Source organism: Salvelinus fontinalis, chromosome 10 (assembly GCF_029448725.1).
Source record: "Salvelinus fontinalis isolate EN_2023a chromosome 10, ASM2944872v1, whole genome shotgun sequence".
In the NCBI taxonomy this organism is placed as follows: domain Eukaryota; kingdom Metazoa; phylum Chordata; class Actinopteri; order Salmoniformes; family Salmonidae; genus Salvelinus; species Salvelinus fontinalis.
In genome coordinates, this window is record NC_074674.1 from 20,576,617 (window position 1) to 20,595,630 (window position 19,014).

A 19,014-nucleotide genomic window follows, 5' to 3' on the forward strand; every position below is an offset into this window, starting at 1 on the left:
CCAACATAGTGCACATGCATATCGAATAAGGACATAGATTCTCTGTTCACTCCTCTCTCCCGACCGCTCTTTCAACTCTCTCTCCACTCTATCCCTTTTCTCTCCTCCCAGCGCTCTTCTCGCTCTCTCTCTCTCTCTCCCTCTGACCCTGACTTGTCAGTTACAGTGAAGCAGGTTCACAGTTATCCCATGGGAAACACCTTATTATAATATTTACATTAGCAGAGGGAAAACACACAAACCAAACACAGTGAAATTATAATAATATGGAAATGTATAACTGACACTGCTGACCTTAAATATAATTGGTCAGAAATAACCTACACTCCCATTTTAACAACACCTACTGTATATTTATGAGAGGAGAGGAGACAGGCCCGGATCTATGTGGCAGGTGCTTCCCACCCATTTTATTTTATTTTGTGGGGGGGGGGGGGGGGGCATCTATCTATCTCAGAGTCAGCGCTAACAAATGTTCGGCCTCAGCTAGAGTGCTGTCCGGGAAAAACATGGGGGTGTGCAGAAAATATTGCATGCTAAATTTAATCGCATTTGGTTGTGGTGTGTGTCAGTCATTTTGAAATCAAGTAACAACATCACAGAGATGCTTGAATCTCCTTGCACGTATGGCACAGATGTGAGACTCAAGGCCACAGGCTTATTGAAAACAGTGACAGAGCAGAGCTTTAAGTTCATTTCTAACAACAATTCACAATATCCTGGGGCTCCTCAACCCTCCTAATAAGTTATTGCAGTCTGAAGCAACTGATCTCCACACCGGTGTCAAACTTGTCCACAGTACTTATGGGTGCGTTGATAACCTGCGATATGATGCTGAATTCTAAAAGATTCCGGGTGAACGCCAGGAGGGCATGAGCACACCAGCTCCAAGCAAACTACGGAGACTCATCAGTAAAACTCTGCAAGAGCACTGAAAGCATAGTGGATCAGCATGTTGATGGAAATGAGAAGTGAACAACTGTTTTCAGCATTTTGGATGCCGTGCTGGGGGAAATGTCATCGCGATTTAGCAAACCATGTAGTCAACTGGTGGAGCCTCTGTGTACCATGGATCCTGAGCCCAAACATTTTGATGTGACAAGGTCAAGCCGTTCTTGGATCTAACCAAAACTGAACTAGTGGAAGCTGAGTTTATTGTGACCTGCAAATAGAAATCGCAACCACACCCAGCAGCAACAAAGACCCCACTCAGTGTTCTTCAAAATAACAGCGGACCTTTGTCAGCAATGCCGACTGCGCTGTTGGCACTGAAACTTGGATTAACATTTGGGGCACCTTCAGCAATGTGCAAAAATTCCTTCTCCACCCTGAAGTACATATTTCCTTGCACGGTTCAACACAGCATCGAGGAGGCTGCAACTCTTCTAAATGGTAAGCTAAAACCAAGTGTTTTCCCTCATGTAAGCCTACTGGTTGTTGGTCATTTTTTTAATGAAATATATAGTTTAGGCGTTTGCTTTTTACTTCAATACATATATTTTAGATTTATTTGATTCTTAATGTCATTTCTTGCTTTTGCGGGTCTAATTGCTTTTGATAGATATACAGCTTTGCGTTATTTGCTGAGAAAATGGCCAATGTGGCCTATTGGTTGTGCTCGGAGGTAACCCCTGGCGTGGTGCTCCTCTTGGGTGGTGCATCTAACGTTACCCTTTCATCACACTGTCTGGTGGAAGCCTTCTGTCCATTGTCCTGGGGTGGCAGGTAGCCTGGCGGTTAGAGAGGCGAGCCAGCAATCAGAGGGTTACCAGTTCATATCCTGGTTCCTGTCTACAAGTGAACAGCTCCTGGGCTCCCAGTGTGACAGCTCCCCGTACCTCTCCAAAAAACAACTGTGTGTGTCTTTTGGAGGAGTTGGGTTAAAAGCGGAAGTCAAATTCTGTTTGGACCTTGTGTGCAATTGACCAAAAAAGTGATCTTAAATCGATGGTTATTGTGTGTGTAGGGCTTCTCTTCAACATTGTATGCTTTCTTGTGTGCAAAATGAGAGTTGCGTATATGGCTGCATTCCAGAAGGGCCGACATTTTGTCGCAGTAGTACAGGACGAAACGTTCACTCTTGTTGTCATTAGCATTACACACAGTCGCTGTGTGATAGGCTACCGTAAAAGTGATGTCAATATTATGAAAACGACACAGCCTACTTTGTCACCCCTCCTTGTTATTTTGCTATGGTGTGTGTGCGTGTGTGTGTGTGTGCGTGTTGCTCTCGGAATGGCCATTTACTCTTATTCGCGGCAGATTCTAATTGGCTACTGCCATGTAGGACATTTCACATCAGCTATGAATATAGAACATGCACTTAGTTTGATTTAGTTTGCTTTTCTGAAACTCTCCCACAGAAAAATGATGTGTAGGACTACGGCAATTACAGCTGCATTTCGCATACACTTGTATGTCATAATGGGGCGCATATCTTTGTGTTATTATATAAAACGACAGTTGTTGGGCACCTTTCAGATACATTTTTGCACATTTGAAAAGTGGTAGGACCAATCTACCTCGTTTTAATAAGGCTCTAAAGCAATACCACCCCCCCCCCCCCCCCCCCCCCCTCCCCGGTGCATCTGTGAGTGTGTATTTGGTTATAAAGAGGGGTTTTGTTCTGCCTAAATCTTCTCTTTAATTAATTGTCATTACATATTTACAATATTTGCATAGCTAAGGAGTTCATGGCTGCCTGCTCCAATCAGCGTCCAACTCAGAGGCCCCAAGTTATACCCGCAGATACCATCCTCTACCTCTCTCTCTTCTCTTCTCTTCCCCTCTCACTCTTCTTCTTACTCTCTCCTCTGCCCCCTCGCTCTTTCTTTTCACCCTTCTTATTCTTTCTCTCTCCATCTCTGCTCGCTGTCTTTCTTTGTCTCACTCTCTAAATTGCCCTGAAAGCCTTTCAGTACACACACAAACACCAAACCACCCAAACAGAGCGCACAAACCGCTGGGATATTTGGGACATTATGTAGGAGGAAGAGAGAAAATCTCATTCCTGAGGCAGCCAAAAAACTCTGATCCCAGCGCTCAAAGTGTGTATGGTTGTGTGTGTGTGTTTGTGTATGAGTGTGTGTTCATGCATGCGTGTGTTGATGAGTGTACACACTTGAGTGTGTGCTTGTGCATGCGGGTGTACATGCGTGTGTACACTTGAGTGTGCGGGAGTGTGTAGCCTACCTGCAGAGTGCGTCGGAGCGGCAGTTGCGCCGTAGCTCTAGACAGGAGGGTCTGTGTTTCTCCTGGTGGGAGCAAGCAGGTACGATGGTCTGTCTACGTCTCTCTGCACAGGCCTGGTCAGGACATGAGCAGAACAAAAGGGGGTAACTCAGCTCCCACGACACACGCTCAAAAAACTGACGCAGCGCCTGGGGACACACAGGACAAATTGCAATCATTATAGTCGTCTTCATCATCAACATCATCCTCATCATTATCATCATCCACCATGTGATGGGACTCTCGTTAGAAGTAGTGTATTACTAGGGAATAGGATAATTTCAGACTTAAATCCAACCACCACCCACCTTGTGACATCGTTTGCGGCTGCAAGGCTCCTGGTTGGCCTGTGAGGGCTGAGGAGGCTTGTTGCAGATAGCGATGTAATTGGAGCGTTGTCTCTTGCAGGTTTCGTTGAGGTTACAGGCCTTGGCTGCGTCAAGGCATGGGTTACACGGTTTTCCTGGCTCTGAGCATGGGTTGGCCTTGGACAGAGAGGAGTCTGGGAGATGTGTGAGGTTGAGAGAGAGAGAGTACACAGTGAGTACACAGTGGCAGAATAACTGACCACTGTGACTGACCCAAAAAGAAGGAAAGCTTTGACTTTGTTCAGACTCAGTGAGCATAGCCTTGCTATTGAGAGAGGCCACCATAGGCAGACCTGGCTCTCAAGAGAAGACAGGCTATGTGCACACTGCCCACAAAATGAGGTGGAAACTGAGCTGCACTTCCTAACCTCCTGCCAAATGTATGACCATATTAGAGACACACATTTCCCTCAGATTACAAAGACCCACAAGGAATTTGAAAACAAATCAAAAGTTGATAAACTCCCATTTCTATTAGGTGAAATACCACAGTGTGCCATCACAGCAGCAAGATTTGTGGCCTGTTGCCACAAGAAATGGGCAACCAGTGAAGAACTAACACTATTGTTAATACAACCCATTGTCACGATCGTTATAATGAGTGGACCAAAGCGCAGCGTGATCTGGGTTCCACATCTTTTATTTCTGGGTGAAACTCACAGCAAAACCAAAAAAACAATAAATCTCAAAACAAAACGTGATGCTAACAATAGGGCTAACAGGCAACTATACATAGTCAAGATCCCACAAAGCACAAAGGGGAAATGGCTGCCTAAATATGATCCCTAATCAGAGACAACGATAAACAGCTGACTCTGATTGGGAACCATACCAGGCCAGGCTCTCATAGATATATAATTACCTAGATGACCCACCCTAGTCACACCCCGACCTAACCAACATAGAGGATAACAGGCTCTCTATGGTCATGACGTGACACCCATATATATATTTGCCTTTTGTACTTTGTACTTTAACACTGTATATACTGTAGCCATAATATGACATTTGAAACGCATTCCTTTGGAAATTTTGTGAGTTTTCTGTTTACTGTTAATTTTGTATAATTTATTTGCACCTTTGTTTATGATCTATTCCACTTGCTTTGGCAATGTAAACATGTTTCCCATGCCAATAAAGCCACTTGAACTGAATTGAGAGGCAGAGAGAGATAGAGAGGAGAGTAAGCTAGAGAGACAAGACTAATATGAGTACTGAAAGTTAACAGACACACACACACAATCTGTGTCTAACCCCAGTGCTTGTCTTGTTACACATCACCAGAGACTAATGCAGGGATCACCAGCTAGATTCAGCTGCGGGCCAATGTTTTTTGGAGCAGATGGTCGGGGGGCCGGAAACTAATTACAAATAATTTGTAGACTCTCAATTGACCGCAAGAAGCCCAAACAGAAATAATGTTTGACTAAAACATAATCATTTCAAATCTTGCTTACAATCACGTGTCTCTCTATTATGCATGGGAATACTTGAGAATAGATTTCTTCAATTGAAATTACTTGGAGCTGATTTCCTGGTGTTTTTACAGTCTATGTCCAACAATGAAATTCCACACAAAACAATATATATGTATTTTTTTGCTCAGAAAACTTGGGGGGCCAAATACAACCCCCTGGGGGCCAAATTCGGCACGCGGGCCGCCAGTTGGGGAACCCTGGTCTAATGTGACCAAATATAAACTCAGGATAATATCTGTTTAATGAAGCTAGAAACACACACACACACACACACACACACACACACACACACACACACACACACACACACACACACACACACACACACACACACACACACACACACACACACACACACACACACACACACACACACACACACACACACACACACACACACACTTTAAAGAAACAATACTGTCAGTGGGAAGGAGACACTGTTATGTAAAGTTCAAGCCCTTATTCTCATTATCGGTGACACGGTTTGTTGTAGTGGGAACACATTCTAAATCAGCATTTGTATTTCATACTCCACATCGCATATTAGACTTCTAATAGAGCACTATTGGTCCCCGTAGGGCAACTCTGACACACACACACACTGACACACACACCTCCCCCTCCTTGTAGTGTATTGATTGTGTCAAATGAGCTGAGCTCAGGGTGATTGAAGTAGACAAGCCTTAATGACTGGAGAATAACGACTTCATTACAGCTTCACCTTCCAGCTGCACAGAATTACTGATGTGTGCACTGATGTCTGTATTATTTTCCGGTATGTGCGGTGTGTGTGTGTTTGTGTGTGTTGCTCTCGGAATGGGCATTTACTCTTATTCGCGGCCGATTCAAATTGCCTAATGCCAATGTAGGACATTTCACATAAGTGTTTGGTTGTGTGTGAACTAGCTCTCATGGTCTCACGTCAGAATTAGAAGTTCATCCATGTTTCAGAAATGTCACATTTCTAAGTTGTTCCAAACGTCAAAATCTGAAGTGTTAAAGTTTAGGCATCAATTGTTTTACCTATTAAACTCAATTACAGCCAGGATGGATTAGTCTCACTCTGGCCTTGGGGAATGTTGGGGAACGCTGTGCATATATCTCTAGCTTCCTGGCTGTGTGTTCCTTCCAATTATGTATTTTATAAACTCTGGATTGCTGATGCTATGTGTTGCCCAGTGAGAGCCTTTGAAGCCACTGGTCAGCCATATTGGCAATCCCCAGAAAGATCATTCCTCCATAGGAATGAATGGAATTCTATAGCATTTCAATTAAATGTTTCAAGGACAAAATTATATGTATTTTGTTGTTGTAGTGAAAACAGAGACATTACACCATTCCTAAAATTATACTTTAAGGATTTAAAAATATATATTTTCAATTTTTTTAATGTTTATATCACATAATATAATTAAAACATATGCATTTGTGTGTCTGCAATATAATACATCTGGCAAAAACAAATGTAGATGTTAATAAATGCATTTCTATAGCTTAAAAGATATGTCTTACAATGGTGGACGAATGCTAAGATGGAGGGATCATCAACTAGAATCAGCCGCGGGCCAATATTTTCTCGAGCAGATGGTTTGTAGACCCCCTCTGACTCTCTCTATCCCTATCTCTCTTTCTGTCTCTCTCCCCGCTCCCCGCTCCCCCCCCCCTCCACGTACGCCTCCTATCCAGATATGGATTGGCGTCAAATATTGACTTGTATCATGGGTCAACTGGCTGGTGAGTGTGTGTGTGTGCGGGCGCATAGGTGCGAGGGCTTTGTTTGCAATCTAAACAGTGTCTTCTTGTTATAGAGTCTCAAGCCCATAGCCCAAGGCCCTGTCTATCTCTTAATCTCGTCCATCCTCCTCTCCTCTCCTTCCTGTGCTAAAGTATTCAGGGGGAAAAGTGAGGGATCCCAGGAGAGGGAGCGATAGAGATGGAGAGAGAGAGAGAGCAATATCCAGAGTGAGTGCATGGGCCAATTAGAGTGTTGCCCTGGGTCAGCTGTTATCTCTCTCACACAGCCTTTACGGGTATCTACACACAAAGCCTTGCCCCCAGACACACACGCACACACGCACACGCATTCAGATGTGTACACATGCATGCACACACACAAACATGTACACACACTTTTACACATTGTGTCTTACACATATGTTTTATTAAAGTGCTGCAGTTGGGCAGCCTCTCAACTACACCCCCCTCCCTCTAGACAAGGTCAGAGAGAGGGGGGAGTGGGGGACGAGGAGAGGCGGAGAGAGGAAGATGGGAAACTGGCAAAGTGAGGAGCGGAAAAGGAAAGGAGAAGGAATTTGACAAGGAGGGGAAAAGAGGAGAGATGAAGAGAGACGACTGAGAGCAGCATAGACACAGCTGGCTAGCCTGACCAAAGCCACAAACACACACACACACAACGACAGACATAAAACACACGCACATGCACACAAACATCTGTAGAATTAGACAGATGGAAAGAATATGGTAGAAAAAGATATGGAGATGTATATGTGAAGCTAGACAGTACTGAGCAGAGCAAACTGTACAGCAGTGGAGGCTGCTGAGGGGAGTAAGGCTCATAATAATGGCTGGAATGGAGTCAATGGAATGGCATCAAACACATCAAACATGTGGTTTCTATGTGGTTGATACCATTCTATTGACTCCATTCCAGCCATTATTATGAGCCCTCCTCCCCTCAGCAGCCTCCACTGCTGTACAGACAGAGCTATGATGTGTCAGATGAAAGAAGAGGAACCTTGTTAGAACCAGAGACTGATAAAACAGAACCGAACATGGAATGTATTCAACCCCCCTCACTTAGATAATGATCAATGTCTAGAGTCCCCTGTGCTCAGACGTACTGCAGGGAACACACACGAAAGAATGAATGTGCATGTAGCAGGTTTCACAATAGCAGATATGCACAAACACACACACACACACATGCAATTACACACTCAGGCATGCAAGCACGCACGTATGCACAGCCAGGTTGTGAAATTCAATGTCCATCCAGGTACCAAGGATGTTGGGAGATTACTTAAAAACCAGCCCCTTTGGGCAACAGTGAGCGTTATTACCATACCACCTCGCAGTTTGCTAGGGAGTTATTTTTTTAATTAAACCTTTACTTAACTAGGCAAGTCAGTTTAAGAACAAATTCTTATTTACAATGACGGCCTACCCCGGCCAAACCCGGACGACGCCTGGGCCAATTGTGCGCCGCCCTATGGGACTCCCAATCACGGCCGGATGTGATAGAGCCTAGAGCCTAGATTCAAACCAGGGACTGTAGTGACGCCTCTTGCACTGAGATGCAGTGCCTCAGACCGCTGCGCCACTCTGGAGCCCAGTTGTGGACGAGGATAGTGGATGGGAGTAAGCCGCGAGCTCCGGCTCTGGCTCAGGGGGCCGCGAATTCAATCCAAGCGTTAGGCACTGGTTTTTCTTTTTAAACCTAACCAAAACCTTAACTCTGAACTTAACCATTCGGAATTAATGCCTAAACTTAAACTGGAACTGACAGGATTTTAGCAACATGACATCTGTTCATATACAATCCCAGGAATAATATTTCACTTATTATTTAAATTTAAAATTTTTACATTTTCTGACAATTTAGCACTTAGATATGGTCATTTTCCCATTTTCAAAAATTCATAGAATGTTTGGGAATTACGTATGCTAAGGCATTTGTGAAAATTTGATTGGGAAAGCGGCCGTGCGTTTGAAAGTGGCCGTGCAGTTGAACAATTAACTGCCGTAATAAAACCTAAAAAAACGTCTCTGTCTCGTCCAGCCAATCAGATCTACTGTAGGCATTTATTTGCCACACAGGCCTGCCATCATTCACTTTGAACTGGACTGTGTGTTTACAGGCAGTTCCAACAGCGTGACTTTAGATCATTAGAAAGCATTCACCAAAAGCCAAAAAATACACCAGAATTGATTTCTGCAAATATGTAAACACCACTGGAGTCATCTTACAGTACATTTGGGAACTTTACAGTCCTATTGATCAAACAAACACGAAAAGGTAGGCTCTCTCTCCATCAGTTATGCACAATAACAACAACAAGATCAACAACTAATACTAGCCAGAGCAAGATGAGCTCAAATCTAACGAAATAACATGAGGTAAACCCCCTCAAACTTTTTCAGTTAGCTGGCCGTCAAAATTGCACTGATAAACGATGGGGAATTGTAGCCTACTCGTCCCAACAAAGCACCCAAAGCTAACTAGCTAAAGTTGTCTAGCTTGCTAGTTAGCTACTTCCAGACACAAACGAGAGAACACCTTACTCTGACCATTTTAGTCGCCCTAGCAGAGCTGGTTAGGCTGTTACATGTTATCTAGGGCGTTCGAGACTAAGTGTTACTTTCTTTGCTTACATTTACTGACACCGGTTGGTCATATCAAATCATATCAAATTGCCTTTGTCACATGCGCCGAATGCATCATATTTACAAAATAAACTAAAGTATAAAAAGAAAAAGAAGTAACACAAAAAATAACAATAATGAGGCTATATACAGGGGTTACCGGTACCGAGTCAATTTGCGGTGTCAGTGGGTGTTGCACGTTCATAAATTCATCAGTTATTCTGCACTCTGGCACACTCAGACAAGAGTGCTCTGAAATCAGAGTAGAGAGCCAGAGTGAATTTGCGAACGCTAGCGATATGCTAACTGGTTAACAGTCATTCAAGTTCTTACTAGCTAACCAACTGTCACCTGCATCTCTAGCTGTGTTTATCCACCGAAAAACGACATGAGGGGAAAAAGTCAGTCACTCACCCACTCCTCCAATGACATGACATCCTCCTAACAGCTGGCTAGCTGTTAGGCTCTGTGTTTATAGCTTGCTACATAAATAGATAAGCTAGCTGTGATCATTGCCCTTGCTTAGTTCATTAGTCAATTTTAGTCCAAAATATTGAGCCATTGAAACTGAAACAGTGAATCCCGAATAAAGGCAGCAAACAATGTACCAGGCCATCTCTGATTTACAACCTGATAGCAATATTTTTGGACCACCAAGAAATGTATAGGTGAATTATATTAATCATATATTGAACTGCATCCATCTATTCTGCCAACAATGCCTTAGTGTACGTCATGGAACGTTGAAGCAAATTTAACATATTTTTAAAACCTCTTATGAAGATGGCTGTGTAGCATAAACTGGGAATTTGATATTATGATTGTGTGTTTGTTTCATATCTGCAAAGTAATTAAATCGCTGTCAGTTCCACTTTAACGAGTTGTTTCTGTTGTAACCGTAACTCTATACAAACTTAAGGGTCAAACTATGAAGTTTTGAGAAACATGGACAAAACCGTGAAATCTTGTTGTGTATGCAAGCAAGCATGACATCAGCAAATTGCTCGCCTACATGACGCCACAAACGCTGTCTTCCCGGTACAGTTGAAACCGGGATTCATCCATGAAGAGCACACTTCTCCAGCATGCCAGTGGCCATCAAAGGTAAGCATTTGCCCACTGAGGTCGGTTAGAATGCCGAACTGTAGTCAGATCAAGACCTTGGTGAGGATGAGGAGCACACAGATGAGCTTCCCTGAGACGGTTTCTGACAGACAAATTCTTTGGTTGTGCAAACACATAGTTTCAAGTGCTCACTAACAGGGATATAAACACATTTCTGCACAACATTTGAGAGAATCAAGCTTTCTGGGATCTTTTATTTCAACTTGTGAAACATGGAACCAACCAACATGCATGTTGCATTTATATTTTTGTTCAGTGTATATCCCCTCTTCCTTTCTTCTTTTCTTGTTCCCTCTCACCCTCCTTCTCCTTCTTCTCCACTTTCATTTCGTCTTTTCTTTTCCTTCTCTCCGCTCTCTTCTGCTATCTTCACCTTCTTCTCTTGTCTGTTCTCTTCGTTTGTCCTCATCCATAATAATGATGTGAGAGGTCTAAATGATGTCTGTTATGTCACCATGTGATTCAGTCACACTCATTTTTCAAGATGGCGACAAGCATGTCTTTTTTTCTCTGATCAATGTTTGTAGCTGAATTTTTGTGTCATATAACTGTGAAAACATTGGACAATAGTGCATACTGACTTTTAAGGAGACATACAAAACATGTCTGCTGAAACTTTTGAGGCCTACTTCTATTTACCTGGGCACCCTACTCTGCACTGGGGCATTTTTCTGAGCAGACACCTTCCTACTGCTTTTTTCATCCTTCCACTTGACATTGTGCCTTGGATGGTTTTGAATTTCTACCAAACAAACTCCACTTCGTTTAGTATACTTGGATTTACTATTTTTTTACTCTCCCAACACCCGGTATAGCGCTTGCCTCCCTCCCGGCTTCCACCACCCTGTGCTGGAAACTACATACCCTCCAAGGTGCTTCTTTCTTGGCTAGCATACTGGTAACATGGCCTCCGTTGCGTTGTGGTTTTGATGGGCCCCAGCATTTAATCGCATTGAGTAAGTCACTGCTCTCTCCTTGCTGTTGTTAGGCTGGTGAGTTTTGTGCCTTGGGTGTATTTATATGCTGGGTCCTAGTGCTGGCTGGGTTCTAGTCTGTGGTTAGGTTCTGGTTTGCTGCCTATTACTGTGGTGATCCTACAAACTGTGTGATTCCATCTAACTAACTATCAATCTGTGTGGATTGACATTTAGCTGATTCCTCGCCAACCTATTTTATTTAATTTTAACTGACTTTTGGAAATAACTGATCTCTTCGAAATACCTTCTAACACGGAACCCAAATCGGCGCCATCGTGGGTGACTGAAAGACGAACGAGGTCAGTGGCGGTAATGCACCTAATTTATGAAAGTTGCCAATCGCAATATAAAGTCAAGAAAAGAAAAAGCCTAGGAGTAGAGATAACTACAAACGATTTGGTTGACCGTTTTATGTGTGGATTAATTGTCGGGGGAGGGTACCTTGTGCATTTCAGGTAAAATAACAACTCAATGTTTATATCCCAGGACAAATTAGCTAGCAACAGAAAGCTAGCTAAATAGGACAAATTGCCATAAATGTTTAATGCTTTTCGACCAGTCCCCAAATCAATTTAATTGGTTCAGAGTTTGTTTTGATATTTTAACCTGTGTGTCGTGATCGCTTTTGGTGTGGGGGGACAAAATACATTTAAGCACGATGGCGCACGATGGTGCACGCGAGCATCCAGTTTGGGTTCCGTGTAAGCCTATTCACAATGATATTGGGCTCAATGGAAACCTACTGTATGATCAGAGAAATGATTGTCAAAGCTTTTCTTTTTGGCTATTTACAGAATAATAAGTACTGGATGCTTGCTAGCAGTAGACACCAGGAAATCCACAGGTGCAGACCAAATTGGATCCTGGTCTGCTTATTAAGTGTGCAGCGCCCATCATTGTTGGCTCAATAACCCACATTTTGTTATTTAACATTGTTATCAGGAAATATTCCAAAAGTCTGGAAATCAGCTCTTGTGCTGCCACTCCATAAGGACGGGGATAGTAGAGATCTCAATAATGATCTTAATAGTGATCCGTGTCTAGCTAGATTTCTTCAAACCTTGGTAAATGTACAGCTTTACTCTTTTTATCTGAGAAATGCATTTTGAATGTAAACCAATCAGCGTTTAGGCCTGGGCATAACACTATTACAGCCATCGTGATTGATGGGGTTAAAGTCTGAATTTCTTGAAGTACATAAAGGTGTACCACGTGTCGACATTGGGACCTGTTCTCTTCACTATTTATATAAACACCATTTGTCAATCTGTTAAAACTTGAAAGCTCAATCTACAGTAGATGAGCTGGTTCAGGAGCTAAGATTTAAAGTTGGCTTTTTCTACAGAAACAGATAATGCCTTTCTCTAAGCAGGTGGAAGCTGATTATTCAGTCAACCTCTCCATCGGTTCTTGATTATGGTGACATTATTTATCAAAGTGCAGCTGATACTGCTCTTAAACCTTTGGAAGCCATGTACCATAGTACCCTTCGTTTTGTTACAGGTGACAGTTTTGATACTCATCACTAAATCCTGTATAAAAAAGTTTGGCAGGACTTTGCTAAAGCCCCATAGATCTCTACATATCTCCCTTTTTGTTTGCAAGGCCCTACTTCAAAATCTTTTTTCATCTCAATTTGCATTTGAAATATAGACAGGAGTTGCCTAACCCATTCACAGGCTTGATTAACTCTTGAGGTTGGTAGGGTCTCCACCGTGCTAGGTAAATCTGCTTTAAGTTTAATTGCACCGTATTGCTGGAAATAAAATCTAAGTACATTTAATCTTGATGTTCTGGTGCCGTTTGGGCAATTTCATGTATTTATTGGGACATATTGTGGAAGAATGTAACTGTTTTTCTAGGTGATTTGTGATGTTTTATGTGTTTCTTTCACATTACTGTTTTTGTATTTTAATGTGTGTGTAATATGTGACTCGTTTCAGGAAACTAGGCACATGTCGCACATCACTATTTCACCAGAGAGGAATTTGAACGTAAACATTTTTTTTTATCAAAAATGTTTTTTTGGAACAAATGCCTTCAGGAACATGTGAACTTTCATGTGCCTTAATGAAATTGTTAAATTACGAGCCTAATTAGTTTAGTCACAGAACAAGGTAGGAACCTTCCTGCTAGCCATGATTTCCTGAGATAATGGATAGGCTGGACATGCCAGAAGAGGAGTTTGGATTGGTCTGCCATGTAGCATGCTTCTGTCTATAACATGAGCTGCTCAGTATGTGTTGATAGTCCTTTCTACCGTTTTGGAAGATATAACGTAAGCCATCAAGAACTACAAAAGTTTAGCTACTTTCCTTAACAACATTGATGTCCTGAATTTAGCAGGCGGTATGGACAGATTAGTTGGAAAAAGTTATGGGCTACTTTCTGAACACGCCACGGTCAGTGTGAACTGGAGTGACTTGACACAATGCTGGCCAAACAAGATGTAGCTATAAACAAAACAGCATTAAATGGTTCCAGTCTGCCATGAATCGTTCATCCATATATGCAGGTAAGAGTCTAGCTACATTTTCAGATATTATACGTTTCTTATTTTGTCAAAGTCATTTTCATTGCAAGTTAAAGAGTACTGTTGGCTAGCTAGCTAGCTAATGTTACTTGTATGATCTGTGTGGTAATATTATTTGAATCAGAAATCCATTTTCATTGCTAGTTATAGCCTAATACTACAGCTATGACAATGTTTGCATTGGTAGTGGTATGAGTTGGGATTATGCAGGTTCTAAACAAAAGACTCCACTTCGCCAGATGATTACATAACCCATCAAGTTAGCCAGATGTGTCTGGGGGTGATTACAGTCGTCTAATGTATTTCATTAACATGTGTACATGTCCCGACAATAGTGACCCATCCACTTAGCAAAATGTGGGTGGTTTTAGCATTTCAGGTGTATCGGGTAAGTGTCATCTAAAAAAAAAAAATATATATATATTTCACCTTTATTTAACCAGGTAGGCAAGTTGAGAACAAGTTCTCATTTACAATTGCGACCTGGCCAAGTTAAAGCAAAGCAGTTCGACACATACAACAACACAGAGTTACACATGGAGTAAAACAAACATAGTCAATAATACAGTAGAAAAATAAGTCTATATAAATTGTGAGCAAATGAGGTGAGATAAGGGAGGTAAAGGCAAAAAAAAGGCCATGGTGGCGAAGTAAATACAATATAGCAAGTAAAACACTGAAATGGTAGAAGTTACGGCTGATTTCCTCCTCTTCGTCTGAAGAGGAGGTGTAGGGATCGGACCAAAACGCAGAGTGGAAAGTGTCCATGATTTATTAACAATAAACTGAACACTACACGAAACAAAATAACAAAAGCGAATCAAACCGAAAGACAGTCCCGTGTGGCACGAACACTGACACGAAATACAATCACCCACAAAAACCCAACACCAAACAGGCTACCTTAATATGGTTCTCAATCAGGGACACCGATTGACAGCTGCCTCTGATTGAGAACCATATCAGGTCAAACACAGAAATAGACTAACCAGACACAAAACATAGAATGCCCACCCAACTCACGTCCTGACCCACTAAAACAAACAATTAACACAATAACTAGGATCAGAACGTGACAGTAGATTTGCAGTGGAAGAATGTGCAAAGTAGAGATAGAAATAATGGGGTGCAAAGGAGCAAAATAAATAAATAAATAAATACAGTAGGGGGAGAGGTAGTTGTTTGGGCTAAATTATAGATGGGCTATGTACAGGTGCAGTAATCTGTGAGCTGCTCTGACAGCTGGTGCTTAAAGCTAGTGAGGGAGATAAGTGTTTCCAGTTTCAGAGATTTTTTTTGATAACTATAACTAATAACTATAAAATGTTTTTCAAATATTTCTATCTGGACACTTTCTGTTTTTGATATTGCTACTATGCAAGTAACCAATTCAGTGTACCGTTTACACCTTTTATGTGCATGTGACAAATAAACGTAGATTTGATTTGATATAGTGTGTGTTTACCAGAGACGGTAATGTGAAGAACACATGACCTGCACCACAGTCAGATTAGGATATAGGCCAAGGACTAAATTAAGTGTATTTTTACCTGGAGTTTTTCCTTATTATAGGCTACTACTTTTACCACTTTGTCTTGAAATCTTTGGTTGTTTACTACACCACTCAATCTGTTTAGCACATGGCCTCACATGTCAATCCTTAAAGTGATGCGTGGGGCTAAGGCTTAAGAGGGTGTGAACGATGCTCAACGAGTGTAGACAAAGAAGAGCTCTCCAGTAGGTGTACCAAAACATTCAAGGGCCATTTTCTCAAAAGTGGGGTTACAAGTTAATCAACTTCAAAGCAGAATCACTTTACCATTGTTCCTGAACTGCAGTGAATGATATACCATTTTCTAGTCTCTACTTTTATCCAACGTAAAACACTATTTCAAAGTTTATTACACACACATAAATATATATGTATATCTGCATACACACACACAAATATATATGTATATCTGCATACACATGTGGACACCTGCTAGTCGAACATTTCATTCCAAACTCATGGGCATTAATATGGAGTTGGTCCCCCCTTTGCTGCTATAATAGCCTCCACTCTTCTGGGAAGGCTTCCCAATAGATGTTGGAACATTGCTGCAATTACTTGCTTCCATTCAGCTACAAGAGCATTCGTGAGATCAGTCACTGATGTTGGGCGATTAGGCCTGGCTCACAGTCGGCGTTCCAATTCATCCCAAAGGTGTTCGATGGGGTTGAGGTCAGGGCTCTGTGCAGGCCAGTCAAGTTCTTCCATATCGATCTCGACAACCATTTCTGTATGGACCTCACTCTGTGCACGGGGGTGTTGAAATACTGAAACAGGAAAGGGCCTTCCCCAAACTGTTGCTACAAAGTTGGAAGTACAGAATTGTCTAGAATGTCATTGTATGCTGTATTGTTAACATTTCCCTTCACTGGACTACTATATGATGAAGCGTGATTCATCACTCCAGAGAAGGTGTTTCCACTGCTCCAGAGTCCAATGGCAGTGAGCTTTACACCACTCCAGCTGACGTTTGGCTTTGCTTTTTCGTTATCTTAGGTTTGTGTGCGGCTGCTCGGCAATGGAAACCCATTACAGGAAGCCCCCGATTAACAGCTCTTGTGCTGACGTTGCTTTCAGAGGCAATTTTAAACTCGGTAGTGAGTGTTGAAACTGAGGACAGACGATTTTAACGAGCAATTGTTGCTCCTCGACGTTTCCACTTCACAACAACACTTACAGTTGACTTGGAAGCTCTAGCAGGGCAGATATTTGACAAACTAACTTGTTGGAAAGGTGGCATCCTATGACGGTGCCACGTTGACAGTTCTTGAGCTCTTCAGTAAGACGATTCTACTGCCAATGTTTGTCTATGGAGATTGCATGACTGTGTGCTCGATTTTATACACCTGTCAGCAACCGGTGCAACTGAAATAGCCAAATCCACAAATTTGAAGGGATGTCCACATACTTTTGTATATATAGAGTATGTGTGTGTGTGTGTGTGTGTGTGTGTGTGTGTGTGTGTGTGTGTGTGTGTGTGTGTGTGTGTGTGTGTGTGTGTGTGTGTGTGTGTGTGTGTGTGTGTGTGTGTGTGTGTGTGTGTGTGTGTGTGTGTGTGTGTGTGTGTGTATAGATAGTATATTTATGTCGGATATACAGGGCGCATTTGAAAAAGTCACCTAGGTGTCAATAATTGTCTTCCCTCTTAAAATAAAGGTTAAATAAAAATTACATGTGTAGGCTTATATTATAGGGTCGTCTTGCGCTCGTCCCAACTCTGTCCAACTGAAAAACTGTCAAAGCATCCCAGTTGAACAAAGAACATCACATCAGCTCTCTTCTGAGAAATATTTATGCATAAACACAAACACAAACACTTTCTCTCCCTCTCTTTCACACACATATTTGCATCAGAGCTGTCTATATTGATGCGTCTCAGTGTTTTGGATAAAGAAGTGTGTTCGTTGGTGATTGTCTCTCCGCTGTCACCTCAAATGTCCTTTGTCACGCACACACACCCCCTCCTTCTCTCTCTCTCTCTGTCACGCTCAGCCTTTCCTTCCAATCGATTGGTAACAGTCTTGTCTAAGACATCCTTTAATGTTCCACTCTTCTTTCTTCCTCTTTCTTCTGCACATGCTATTTAACACTCCTCTATATCATACTCTTATCTTCCGCTCCCTCCCTCCCTCTCTCCCTCCCAATCTGTCTCTCTCTAGCTCTGCATCCTTCTCCCTCGCTTGTTGCCTCATCCCTCTCTCTTTCTCTCTCTCCCTTTCCCATTCTCTCTCTTTGTCTATCAGCTCTTTCTCTCCTGTCTTCCCGCTCATCTTTCCCCTTTCTCTCTCTCTCTCGCTGTCTCTTTGTCAGTCGCCGATCTCTGCATGGTGAGTGGATAGTTTACTATCTAGGGTTGAGTGGGCATCTTCACATGAGGTCATTATAAATCTAATCAGACTGATAGAATCCTTTTATCTCCATCTGTAAGCTCATCACCTCACTCTAAACAACAGACACACACACAAGTACATACACTCACACACACCGGCTTTCACGTACACATATACAAACACACACGTTGCGCTGTTGGAGTCTTCTGACATTTAAAGCGGCAATCTGCACTTGCTATATACATTTTTAGACACTTAAAGGGACATTCCATCCTGGCTCTGCCACTGCATACTATGTTAATAACACAGTTTTTGTCATAAACATCAAAATGATCCACAATGATCCACATAATCAGGTTTGTTTTTCACTAACGTTTGTCATCGTGCCCGTGTGGTGTTCTGTGCTAATTACAAACAAGCACAAAAAGGAGTTATCTTTCACCGTTCTACATACCGGAGATTAAACACGATGCTGCCAGTGGCTTGCAGCGATGAAGAATGATGCTTACAAAAATGATCAGAGGGATTTGCAGGCTGAACTGACTGGGAATAAACTTTGACGCCAGCTGAGTGATGCGATACCATCGTTTGTTCCCCTTCTCAACAAAACTGAATATTCTCGATTAGAAGTAACCTAATGTTAGCTAGCTAGCTACAGTGCTGGATTGAACTCTGAAAGCCATCAGTTTATCATATAGCTAGCTTTTGGATACACACTGTCAATCAATTTATCCTACCCAGACAGCAAAATAGTTGCTATTTTCAACTTTCCCTACTGTATGACCAAGGCTATAATTCCTACCACCAACAGAGTTTGCCGTTTTAAGATGTGATTTGCATCTCTGGCGGGTAGCCCCCACTCATAGGACTGCTATAAGCCCTTGGCAGGCTGCTTTTGAATCTCTGCCATTTAGCCTCCACTCAGAGGACAGATATAAGCCTTCGGCCAGCCATCTAGCCATGAGTGAATTTCAAAGACAATAGCAAGGAATTTCTGTAATCTCAAATTGGGCCTGTCACCTTCCAGCGAACCACAG

General features: G+C 42.3%; 1 protein-coding gene across 3 annotated transcripts in view; it reads right to left on the reverse strand.

Annotated features, from left to right (window-relative positions):
* Positions 1 to 19,014, reverse strand: part of LOC129863796 (GDNF family receptor alpha-2-like) — an 82,293-nt gene that overhangs the window by 17,232 nt on the left and 46,047 nt on the right. For 2 of the 3 annotated variants that reach the window (XM_055936052.1, XM_055936054.1), the window contains 2 exons: positions 3,540 to 3,733; positions 3,193 to 3,380 (listed from right to left, as the gene is read on the reverse strand). In XM_055936052.1, coding sequence (XP_055792027.1) covers positions 3,193 to 3,380; positions 3,540 to 3,733 — 382 coding nt within the window. The remainder of the gene's footprint in view (positions 1 to 3,192; positions 3,381 to 3,539; positions 3,734 to 19,014) is intronic. The other variant, XM_055936053.1, reaches the window with a different exon arrangement.